This window comes from Triplophysa dalaica, chromosome 21, assembly GCF_015846415.1.
Source record: "Triplophysa dalaica isolate WHDGS20190420 chromosome 21, ASM1584641v1, whole genome shotgun sequence".
NCBI classification, from domain to species: Eukaryota; Metazoa; Chordata; class Actinopteri; order Cypriniformes; family Nemacheilidae; genus Triplophysa; species Triplophysa dalaica.
In genome coordinates this window covers 12,739,104-12,751,915 of record NC_079562.1, presented here as the reverse complement: position 1 = coordinate 12,751,915, position 12,812 = coordinate 12,739,104, and the positions used below count along the sequence as shown (strand labels likewise).

The following is a 12,812-nucleotide window of genomic DNA, read 5'->3' as shown; positions in this document are numbered from 1 at the left end:
AACAAGATCATACCTGTCTTATGAATGTTTTCTTTATTTAAACAGTGACAAAAACAAACAAACGACCATTGCTTCCCAGCACTTTCCCCTTAAAAGGACAAACTTAATGTTCTTAATGTTTTTGCAGATATAATATCATGGGAGAGTTTTTAAATAACTTGACATTATTCAATGACAAAAACAGTTTTGTTCTGAAAGAGAAATATTTTAGATGTGTCAATAGGTCCATGTAGCCTTTTACATTTTATATATAACATATCTATGTGCTGATGCATTGAGATTGCATGCTTTTGCATGGCAAAGCATATAAAGTGGGATGTGAATCACGCAGCAAGCACTACATACTCACCATAAGCATATTTTACTGAGTGTGGCAGAATTTTACATCTGCACAATAAAACTCACAGTCAACAACAAAGTCAAAAAATGTAGTAATATTTCAAATAATAAACATAATGTCTTTGTGGTCTCCCTTTCAAACATGCCTCGTCCCCACTAAATAATCTGTGAAGATTAGTCCAGAACAGTCAATAAAAAAAGGTAGAGAACACTGTGAAAATCTGTAATTTTACAAAATTTTGTCGTTTTGTTTTAGAGAATTTTGAAATGCAGTTAAAATGTCACAAATGTGGATGTTAGGTGTAAAATAACATATAAAAAACACAATAGAAACCCATCATTTGTGCTGAAATTCCTGTGATTAATGCGGCAACAAATAAAGCTACCGTATGCCATGCATGACTCCCACACTTAACGCTGGTCATTAGTACAGTGACCCGTCACGGCGGGATAAGGAAACGTACGTAAATCTGTTCAAAAGACTACACTCAATGTGATTGTAACGAGCAAGGCAGGACGAGAGCCGTTAGGGGATGAGCCGAGGCCGGTGACATGAGTGATAATGAGTGTCAGCTGCGTGCGTTACACCGGTCTCGCATCGTTCCCTCACGGCTCTCGTCCCGCCCAGAGCCATTGATAGATAGCTACCTTGACTCCAATGGAAACGTTTTTTGCAGTTTCAAAAATTCCCGGAAGTTACTAGTAACGCATGGACCTGCAACTAAACAGACCAACTGAGGTAAACTTTTAACCCATTTAAAGACGAAAGCAATTTAATGAATACATTTTTTTAAGAAATAAAGCATTTAAAGAGAAAACATAACTTCCTGGAACTATCTGAAGGCTCAAAGAATTACTTCCATTGGCAGAACTCTCTCTATCAATGGCTCTGATCCAACCTGGCTGGTTACAGTGATCGACATGTTCACAACTCCACCTGCGTATATGGACACAGTCTGTTTGTTCCAAACGGGGTAAATTGCCCTTTAAAGGGCATTATAGGAAGGGGACACCACCCCTTCCTCAAAATAAAGAGAAAATGACGTTGTTTTATTGCTCCTTTCCCCTAGGTGAATTTTAAACAAACTCATTAAGAGACTCAACGGCTTTACTCTTCGAACGGAGTAGGGCATAGTGATGAGTCCTTTTGCAGGATCCCTTTCTGACTAACGCCCACAGACAGTAATATAACCAGCATCCAAACCTTAAAAAAACAATTGTCTTAAAAACCCCTAAAAAGGACGCAACATGTTTGTAATTTAATACTGGATGAATAGAATAGAAGGCATTGTCATGTATACATATATAAATATAACCGAAAGAATGACATATGCTTTAGTCACACTTGCATAAACAGTCTTTGTTTCAAACTATTACAAAAGGTAATAAAACATTGTCATCACACAAAAGAAGATTCGCCTAAAGCTCAAATCATCATAACCGCACAGGCTTTTCCAGTCTCCAACCAGTGCAGGAGAAATTGACTCCTTAAACGAACAACAGATTGTTACAGATGATCATCTTGATGATTGAAGAAACCAATTTATAGGCTGGACCCTCACTATAACATTTGGCATCGAGTTTGGTATAGCAGATTATCCCAAAGTTGTGTACCAGGTGTAGCAAAGGTGTACCAAAATTAACAAATTACAATAAAAGACATTTACAGCCATCAGACAGACATTTTATAAAAAAATATTCTTAAATTTTAGTATCAAGAGGCAGGAACAACATTGTTCTGCTTCATAATTGGGCCCCTGAGGGTTACCCAAAAATGTTTCTCCCAGGTCCTGTAAAATGTATATGGCTCTCCTGTTTTTGCCTTAGGAAAGGCAAGTTGATATCCTTAGGTAGTTGATATCCTTAGGACAACATCATGTTGACCCTGGGACAACATTTAAATCAACTAATCAGATTTCAGAATTAAATTTACAGTTTATTTTAAATATAATCTTTCAACCAGGATAAGGTGCTTCTAGATCATTGTTTTTCACTTATCAATTCCCTCTGATTTGAGGGGTACATTATGGTTAGAGTTTGGTGTGGGTTTAGGTTTTATTTATAAAACTGTTGTCCTTAGGTTAACAAAATATGTTGTCCTGAGGACATCATTCACAGCATTACTGAATAGGCCTTGGCAGAGTTTTTGAAATTTGCTACTAACTTGAGAAAATATGCCAAAGTAATTAAATAAACTGTAACCATGTGTTGAGCATGTTACTAAGGTGAGAAAGCAGATGTCTTTTTTTTGTAGTTTTTATTTATTCATTTGCTTTTTTATTACTTGATGTTTAAAGAACATAATTTTAAATGAAATGAGGAGCTATTTCACCTTTAATCTTTTGGATGGTCACATTTGAATCCAAATTCTTCGTACACAATGTGTATAAATCTGTCCGCCCTGTCATGCACGCATGAAGCACAGAAATTCACACCTAGTTTTGTGGTGTGATTAGCAGATCTGTACTCGATGGCATTGCCTTGACTTTTTGTTGAAGTCTCATATCCGCCCTATTATAACGTGCGTGAAGCAAAGGTTGATGACTCACTGCTATAAGCTTCCTGTTTTGTTCTCACAGTGAAGCTGTTCTGGCAGCAAATTCATATTCACACTCACTCTGACACTAGAGGGGATAAATCAAGGTGATTACTCACACTAGCTTGACATGAAGAAGTATAATAATCTCAGGGATCTATAACTTGGCAATAATCTAATAATATGTCTTTCAACAGTTTCAAATGTATGTGGTAGATCACGCACCATTCAAAAAACAAGACAAGGGTTTAAAAATGAGCCGTTGCTTAAATGATAAATTATATGTTAGATTAATGCACTTAATTTGTGTAGTGATTTCCTGCTAAAATTAGAAAAATAATGTTCCTTTGCAATTAGTTGGGCTATTTTAACTTCCATCTTCCTGCATATGGTATTCCTTTTCGTTACAGCATTATGAATTAATGTCTTCAAAAGTTAAGGAATAGAAAACATGGTAATCGCATTATATACCTAAGAGTCTATTCCACTGTAAATGTGTTCAATTTAAAAATAATACAATGCATGATCTGTATCAAAATCACATCTGTATTGTTGCTGTCTATATGAAACCTTGTATCTCTATATTTTGTGATTTTTGATATAAATCATTAATACTAGTCACCCTTTATATTTTTCACTGGTTAGAGTTAGGGTTAGGTTAGGGTTATCTAACCAATAAAAGTTTAACATAACAGTTTCTAATCATTTAAAAAGAACAGTGTTTTTTTAATTTCCTGAAAAACAGAGAATTTGGAAATCTGAGGTTTCGGGAGGACAGTGACGAGAATATATTCATAAGCTCCATAAGAAGATATAGACTGTTGAAACTGTAGGCTAATATTAAACACTTTACAGTAGATTATAAACCCTCAATGCAAAGTAGAATCCGAGTTGATTCTTCAGTCTGTTGTTTAGAGGATAAATTGTCCAGAGGCGATTCAAGATAATTAACTTGTTTCCGTTTCTGAGCCAACGTGTTAATAAATAACCCCTTAAAAATATTCAAAGCATTTTAAAGTGTAATTGAGAACATGAGAAAATTAACTTCTGCCCCTCGGCAACTGGATACGCTCCTAATCCTGTGAGGAGAGCAAGAGAAAATACTATTGATTCTGTTTCTATTATCTACGTAAGAAAGAATTTACAGCTAGAGCCAGATTGATTCATTTCTTTACTTATCATTGTGAAATGTGTAATCTGTGAGAAAATCCATAACAGAATAGTTCATTTTAGTTTGTCTGTGAGGCAGAACAGCTGTGTTTATGGTGGATGTTCTAAGAAGGGTGTGACTACCTGTTACTGCTTAATAAGTGTGACACCTTGAATGAGCTTGACCAAACAAGTTTGCACTGGTGAGTCATTTTTTTGGGTTTAATTAATGCCAACCGATGCCTTCTCAGAGCCAAAGGCTCTAAAATAATCCAATTGTAATGATGTTGTGCTCACTTCAAAAATGTAAGATGATTAACTTCTATGTTTCCAAAATAAAAACTTCAAGACGGTGTTTTAGAAATCCAGTAATTCAGTTTATTGTGGAATATAATCAGAAGGGGCTTTGACATCTGCTGTCAGATATCGGTCCACACCCAATTTATATAACAAAATAAGGACAGCAGTACCAACACGCCCATAAAATCCTTTAAGAGAAACCAAAGTTTGTTTACAAAGGCCTGAAAGGCGATTATTGAAGTATGAAAATTGCAGGAGATTATATTGCCCCTCTAGGTGGTGAGATTTCTTATATTTTTAAACTCCATCTGCAGAAAATTTTACTATATTAATGTTTTATATTTGCTTAGTGAAGGCTCAACGTGAATGAAATGTAAAATCCCTCTTAATCTTTAACTAATACTCCCCCCCCATTGAAATTCACTTTTTGGACTTTTTTGTTTTATTCTGTTTAGTCAATTTACAGAAAAATGCACATGAAAGGTTTTGTGTAAAAGGCGCAGAATGACATCTTTTTATCTCTGACACTGTCTACTAGACTTGAAGCCTACTGTAAACGTTCTTTGCTCGAACTAACAAGTGAATCACATAATCCGACTTTACATATTTATTCATGCCAGTTATTATTGCAAAACAAGCCTTAGACTTTCGTTAATCTTAAAATCCATTACCTGTCCGTAACACTGTTAGATGTATTAATAAAAGGAAAAGTTCACCCATAAATGAACATTCTGTCATTTTTCAAAGACTTTTCCTCTTTGGGTGAACTGTCTCTTAAATGGATGAACTGTAGTATTCTGCAGCAGAAGGTGAGCTATACACATCCTCGTTCACACGCTTTCTACCTTCTGTGTCGATGGGTGTCTGTTTTAACTACAGCAGTTTGTATAATGAGTGTAGTGGGACACCTTGTGGTCGTTCTGTGGTCATACAGCACTCCTTGTTTCTTTGAAGATCTTGATATGGTACTCGGCAAGTGAGTGATGATCAACTTTTGTTACTTTTTGTATCTGGCTGAAAAAGAGTGTACTGTATCGTGGAATACTGTCCCTATAAATATTAGAAAGAACACTTGTACATATGTTTTCAGAAGGAAGTGTTAAGATATGATTATTAAGGCGTAGGTCCATATTTGTGTTGTTACTGCTATTGATGATATGTTTAAGCTTATTGTATTTTTGTTTCCTTTAAGTTCAGAAGTTTTTTTCTTTTTTTTCTAATATTATAAATATATGTTTATATCTAAATATCTATCTATACTCTAAACTGAGTAGCTTGCGAATCACAACAGCATAAATTGTGTGTAAAAATAGTTCTGCTTCAAATGTTTATGCCGTACGTATAGTGACACCTAGTGGTCTGTGTCCCAAAACACATCAAATTGCATATTTTTCCTAAATGCAACCGTAAAGTAGTTTCATGTTTGCATATTCCTGTATGTCCCTTATAAGAATTAAGTAAAATTGAGTACAAATCTTTTTAGAAACTTGTCCCTGGCATTCACATCCAATGCAATAGTATCAATGTATTCAAGTGACTATGTTTTCTGCACTTTGCTACAGGGGAACAACTTCATGACAAAGAATGGTCCTCAAAAAGAATGTTTTATTAATTAAGTCATCCAAAACAGAAACATTATGTAGATTTTAAACCATTATTTAAAGACAAATAAAGTTAAATCACTTCAAAGCTCGCCGAACAACAGTTTTCTTGCCTTCATTTACATTAATATGAATAGAGTTATAAGCGCATACTCTTAATGTCAGCATGCATTGAGACGGTGTATTTCCAGTCTGCAATAAACTATATCTTAACAAAAAATCCTATGAACAAATGTGGCTATGCTCTGCTTTTAATTTGGTCCTAAATTCATTTAGGCAGAGTGAAGGCCAGAAGCAAAGCCTGAAAGCATGTCTCACACCAAATGCTAGAAAAACCTGTGTTTACTGTATGCTGCAGTGTATATATTTTTCAGAAATCCCACTCAATAAAAAAACGTAATAACTCACTTAAAGACGCCCGTTACCAATTCCTGACAAGGTCATTTTATGTGTATACATTTGTTATTGTAGTTTCAAACATGAGGTTGCATTTGATTTTCTGATCAGTTGATGTCCTGGACCTTCTCATCAATGGAAGTGGCAACAACTTGACCATCTACCATTTCCTCCACAATGACCTTGACTCGGCGCTGGAGAAGAGGGTTATGCACTGCAGGGGTTTAACAGACATGTATTTATTTCTGTTCTCCCACTTAGGATGCAAGATGATAATTGGATGATTTAAAGGACATGATGAATTTTCCTTCACTCACCATCCTCTTTCTCTTCCGTGATCTCTTCCGTGATCTTTTCCGTGATCTTTTCCGTGATCTCTTCCTTTACTGTTGAGGTCACTGTTTCTGTTTTGATCATGGAAGTTTTAGAATTGCTAATGACAGCCCTGAGGGGGCCACAAGAAACAACAAACTCGTTACATTAAAGTATTAGACCTAGAATGAAAAATCTGTCATTATTTATTTATTTACTTATGTTGTTTAAAACTTGTTCCTATAACGTGACAAACAAAAGAAGAACTTTAAGATATGGTGTAATTTTCCAAGTATTCCATGCTGTGGAATAACTTTCCTGTGAAACTCTATTTACTGGAGGTGGCTGTAGTCCGATCCTGTCCGGATGCTTATCTCAATGGTCGTCATGAGAATGTTTAGTGTGTATGTGACTGTTTTATTGTTTTCTATTTTTATTGTCTATTGCTTTTGTATTACCTCTATGCATTGGTCAACTTCAAGTTGTGTTTTATTATGCTACATATAACGTTTAATAAATTAAAACTAAAATTAAACTAAAAATAAAGCCGCGCGCGTGTGTTTGTGTGTGTGTGTGTGTGTGTGTGTGCAAAAGCACGGGTTGACAGGCAGGTAGGACATCCTATCATTGCGATACCAAATGTATCAAGTGGATAGTCATGTGTTATCCAATATAATAATTAAACATACTCATTAATTGACCAACAATGATAACTTATATTTTTTTATATATAAAAACAAAGGTTTAGAAGACCTGAGGGAGTAGTCTAAATCAATGACAGTAATATAACTTTGACGTTTACTATCTTTCACGGGTTGCCTACTTAAAGGGACAGTTCATCCAAAAATAAAAAGTGGTTCAGTGGTTAGAGCATAGCGTTAGCAATGCAAAGGTCATGTGTTCGATCCCAGGGATTGCACATACTTAGAAACAAATGTATAGTGTAATGCAATATAAGTCGCTTTGGATAAAACCGTCTGTCAATTGCATAAATGTAGATGTATGAGATTTTAAAGAAGGTGGGAAACTGTTCCGGGGCACCATTGACTTTCTTCGATTTTCTGCCTACTATGGATGTCTATAGTGCCCCAGACCTGTTTGGTTGCAAACATTCTGCCAGATTTCTTTCTTTGTGTTCAGCAGAACAATTAAAATTTACTCGGGTTTGGAACAACTCCAGGGTAAGTAAATGACAAAAAGTTGACCTTTTAAGGTGAACTATCCCTTTTTGTGTTGTACATACGTTTGCAGTTCTCCTCCCAGGAGCCTCCTGTACTCTGCGATCTCTACCTCCAGTCTCATTCTGATGTCCAGCAGGAGCTGGTACTCTGTGGACTGTTCTTGTATGTTGGTATTAAGTCTTTGTTGCTCCTCCTGCAGGTTATCGATGTATATCTGAAGTTGACGCAGCTTGGCCGAATAGCGCTCCCTTACTTCGACCAGACTCTGCTCCAGCTGCTGCTTCTGTGACCGAGAAGGTCAATAAAAAAGGTCAAATCCTCTAAAGTATTCCTATAAGTATTATCATATATAAATGAATGGGGACAGTGAAAGATGGGAAATGCTTGGTTATCGGACTTTAAAATGAATATTTAATTGTATGTGGATCTAATTGTTCAATTTAGTTAGATTTTATTGATCACACTGATTTAAGAAAGAGGTCATTAAGTTAAAGAGTGAGTTGGTACCAGCATCATTAACCCTTTTAGTTCCATATCTAAGCTCTGAACTGTTCTCTTGATTTCAGTCTGAGATGTACTGATCTCAGTATGGCTGCTGGACACTTGAGTGCGCCACGTCTCCACCTTAAGAAACGACAACACACAGTATGCAATAAGAAACATGCAATGATAAAAACAGGCAGATTGATGTACAGCCTGATATGTTGTTCTGAGTTTCTGTACATATTAAAGACATTTAGAGACCCTCAATATTTTGTTACAGTAAAATGAATAAACTGTCACAAGTTTGGGCCATTCTGATAGACTGAATAAAATAAAGAAGTGTGGATTTAAAGAAAAATTTAAATTCTGTCATCATTTACTTACCCACAAGTGTTACACACCTGTGTATATTTGTTGTTCTGCTGAACATAAAGACAGATATTTGGAAGAATGTTTGTAACCAGAGTTCTTTGGCACTATTGACTACCATACAAAAAACTACTATGGGAGTCAATGGTGCCCCAGAGCTGTTTGGTTGTCGACATTCTTGAATATATCTACTTTTATGTTCAAAAGTGCAAAGAAATTCATACAGGTGTTCAACAACTTGAGGTTAAGTGAATTAAACACTGGACCTTTAAGCCTGACAAAAGCAAAATTCCTGACACTCTTGACAGAGGATCATAGAAGCTTTTCTATTGTTTTAAAGCTTTTAGACCGTCAATGTCAGAGATAAATGATATTCCATTTGGTTTTACAACTATCCCACCTGGCCTTTAAGATGTGTTATCTCACCCCAGAATGCATATTTTTCCTTTAGTAATGGAAATAAACTTGTCCTTCTTGCTTACCTTGGTCTGGTACCATTGTTCAACCTCCTTGTGGTTTTTCTCAACAAGGGTCTCGTACTGACTTCTCAACTCCTCCAGCATCTTGCCAAGGTTTGAATGAGATGCGCTGTCAATCTCCACGTTAACAGAGCCACTTTGCTTTGCTCTCAACATGTGCAGATCCTGTGTTAAAGAAGAGGGAAAGCATTGTGTGAACTGGTTGTGTGATAAATGTATTACCGTGGAAATGAAATGAATAATGAAATGGTGGGTTGACCTCCTCGTGGGTTTTCTTGAGGTACAGCAGCTCCTCTTTCGCTCCAGTGTGTTGGGCCTCCAGGTCTGTGATGGACATTTTAATCTCTCCCATAACCCCTCGCAGTCGAGGCAAATCTGCTTCAACAATCATACGCATGTTCTTCTCAGTCTCATACCTGCAAAGCCACAAGGTGAGAGATTTTTTTTACCAGTAATAAAGATGAAGCAACCAACATTAATTACGAATAAAGCTACAGTATGTCATATGTCTCTCATTTAAAAAAGTGTTCACATCACTCACTTGATCTGGAAATCTGCTGCTGCCATCCTGGCGTTGTCCAGTTTCAGGCGGAGTTCAGAATTCTCCACAAAACGGCTAAGAATCTTTTCAGCACAAAAGTTGTGCATGAGATTAATTATGTTCTGATTTAAAGACTAAATAAATCTGCAATAATAAAAGTGTATTATATTTGATGTTTCAGCACCAAGTCAAGCCTGAGATAGTGGATATGTTATTTAATGTTTGTTTCAACATACAGTTAAAGTGTGTTGTGTTGTGTTGTGTTGTTTCAAATACCAGACTATAATTGCTTAAAAAACAAATTACATTCCACCCGATCTCCACCCTAAACTCTTGTTATTCAAATGAGCATTAAAAGTCATTGGCATAATAGAAAATGTTAAAAATGCTATTCCACATGTTTTGTATGTGCTGGGGAATTCATAGCATGGCATTTAATTTAGGGGTGTGAGCTGATGATGATTGACAGAGGGTTACCTGTGTGCGGAGGTCTGAGATGGTTTGGAAATAACTACTCATGTCTTTGCTCTGCATTGGGCTTTTGTTCTCATAAAATGTCCTAATTTGCAGTTCCAGTTTGCTGTTGGCCTTCTCCATAGAGTTTACCTACAAAAAACAATTTTGAAAAATTTGTGGCCTTTTCTGTAATTTGACGATTTTTCACCCCATTTTTAATGAAGACTTTAATCAGGAACAACAGAACAAACCTGCACATTATCAATCTTGCAAAAGTATACAGTTTTTACGGACGCACATATTTCTACAGGTTATCACTGATTAATGAAGCTGGGCCGCCAGAAATATACCATAATAAAACAGTTTTCCCGTCAAATGTATTTCTTGTAAATTCATAAATGTGAGGGTTTTTGGCCGTATTTCACGTATTTTCCCTTCAATTAGTTTTTGTTTGGACTTTATATGTGCAATATATATGTATATGTGTATATATGTATAATTCTGTAAAAATAAGTAAAATTAAATTCTTTTACAGTATAGTTTGCTCTTTTGTTGTCCTCCAAATGAGCCCTAGTTGGGTTTGTGGGATATGTACACCATTTGGATTTTTGAAGAAATGTGTTAAATATCAAGTTGAAATGACACATGAAGACGATTTGATTGCTCTTAAAAATTTTAAATAAACTTTTTCACTGTTCGGAAGTCTGATACAGTTTCAGTTGAATTTTGCATTCCGCTATATATATCGCTTATATATAGTATGGTTTAAACACTTACATGAGACCAGGAATTTGTTTGTTTATTTATTTACCTTCTTATACAATTAAGTAAACCATTACAGATGATTTTAAGAAAAAGACTTGAGTAAAAACATCAGAAAAAATGTGTGTGATAAAACCGCATGCTATAAGATGACAAAAAGAATATTATTATTGCATTGATCCAATATATACACACACTTTTGTTGTAACAAATCTGTTTTGAAGATCTATTACGCATAATTAAATAAATATACAAAAACGAAAATATTAAATAACCCTTAATTATTAAACAAAAATATGTTACCTTTTCCAGGTAAAATGCCAGACGGTCATTGAGATTAATCATTGTCTGCTTCTCATTGCCAAACAGCGGGATCTCATAACCAGATGTGACAGATTTGGAGAAGATATCATAGCCCCCTGAGCTGCCATATCCAAAACCTGAACTCTCAAAACCCTTCGTGACCACTCCACTAGAGGTACTTATCCTCCTTCTTGACCCGAATGATACCAGAGAGCTAACAGACTTACTGCTGCTGCGACGGACTGACATGATTATTCAATGTGATGAGCTCAAGTGTACCTGCAAGTCAAAACGTTTCAGTTCACTGCCAAGTTGTCTAAATCAATTCACACCAGACATTGTCTTATATAGGACCAAACAGTGGGTGAAAAAATCATTTGTTGCGTGACTTACGTCCTACGTAGCGAGTCCATGAAATGTGAGTGAAAACCTGTTTATGCCCACGTGAAGATCAAATCTATAGACTTCAAAACCTGTGTGTTAAACACCTACGCCCAATCTTTGCAAAATGATTAGCAGCTTTAAAACCATTATCCCTATCAACTGAATTGTATGAAGTGCTATTGTTTGCAACTTGGCACATTAATCTGTTTCCAGATAAAACACCTGCGATAAATAAACAGTTAATGTGACAGTCAAACCCATTTAACCAGTGAAAAACAATTATATAACCTAGCTGTGATACATTATATCATTTTTTAGTTTTACAAATTAGTTGAATGTGTGTATTCATCTGTTTTCATCAACATTCTTTAAATTTACTTTGCTTCAGAGATAAAGGGTTGAAGTCAATCTCACACATTGCAAAGTGTCTTTGGTAACATTTTGGTCCAGGTGCAGGCAGTGTGAGACCTGTTGCTTTGACATCTGGGTTCATGAAGTCATCTCAACAATTAACATCAATGGCACTTACAAGAAATACATGATCTGTCATGTCAGAACCGAGTGAATAAAAAGTCGTCACTAAATCTGAAGTCAACTTTAATTCAATCATGTTGTCAGACTTCTGCTGCCATACAGAATGGCTTGTAAATGGAATCAGAGATCACTTTCTTTTACACAGTCTGACAGCTGAGTCAAAATTGAACTTAAAAGAAGAGTTAACATATGTCTCCTTTACATTTACTTAAGATGCTAATCTGTTTTGATCTGGGGCTAAATCCAAACATTCAGGAGACAATGATCTGACAGAGATGGTTACTTAAGAGGATTTTCCTTTTTATTCATTCCGTTCTGACATGACGGAAGGTAAATCACAGGTGAGAGCTATTGATGGTTGTTGCTGAGACGTGTGGTTACCAAGCTTGAGCAAGTTTAATGTTTGTCGTGTCACATTATTTTAATGGCAGAATAAATCTGATGGATGCTCTGCACTGTAAAACTTTTCACTGTAAAATTACAGTAAAATACTGGCAGCTGGGTTGCCAGCCACATACTGTATTTTTACAGATCTAGTACTGTAATTATAATTTACAGTACTAGATCTGTAAACCGTTGTACTGTAAAATTACAGTAAAATACTGGCAGCTGGGTTGCCAGCCACATACTGTATTTTTACAGATCTAGTACTGTAATTATAATTTACAGTACTAGATCTGTAAACCG

General features: G+C 35.8%; 1 protein-coding gene across 2 annotated transcripts; it reads right to left on the bottom strand.

Moving 5' to 3' along the window:
- Nucleotides 1-6,165: 6,165 nt before the first annotated feature.
- On the bottom strand, nucleotides 6,166-11,733 carry krt99 (keratin 99). 2 transcript variants are annotated; one of them, XM_056735550.1, is made up of 10 exons: nucleotides 11,601-11,733; nucleotides 11,208-11,486; nucleotides 10,164-10,292; nucleotides 9,687-9,769; nucleotides 9,405-9,561; nucleotides 9,149-9,310; nucleotides 8,322-8,438; nucleotides 7,877-8,097; nucleotides 6,639-6,766; nucleotides 6,166-6,535 (listed from the first exon to the last, which is right to left on the bottom strand). In XM_056735550.1, exons 2-10 carry the CDS (start codon nucleotides 11,454-11,456, stop codon nucleotides 6,429-6,431), a joined length of 1,353 nt encoding a protein of 450 aa, XP_056591528.1. In that variant the 5' UTR covers nucleotides 11,457-11,486; nucleotides 11,601-11,733; the 3' UTR covers nucleotides 6,166-6,428. The 2 variants fall into 2 exon arrangements, with proteins under 2 accessions (XP_056591528.1, XP_056591527.1); XM_056735549.1 differs by lacking the exon at nucleotides 11,601-11,733 and having other exon boundaries at nucleotides 11,208-11,498.
- Between the last annotated feature and the right edge of the window lie 1,079 nt (nucleotides 11,734-12,812).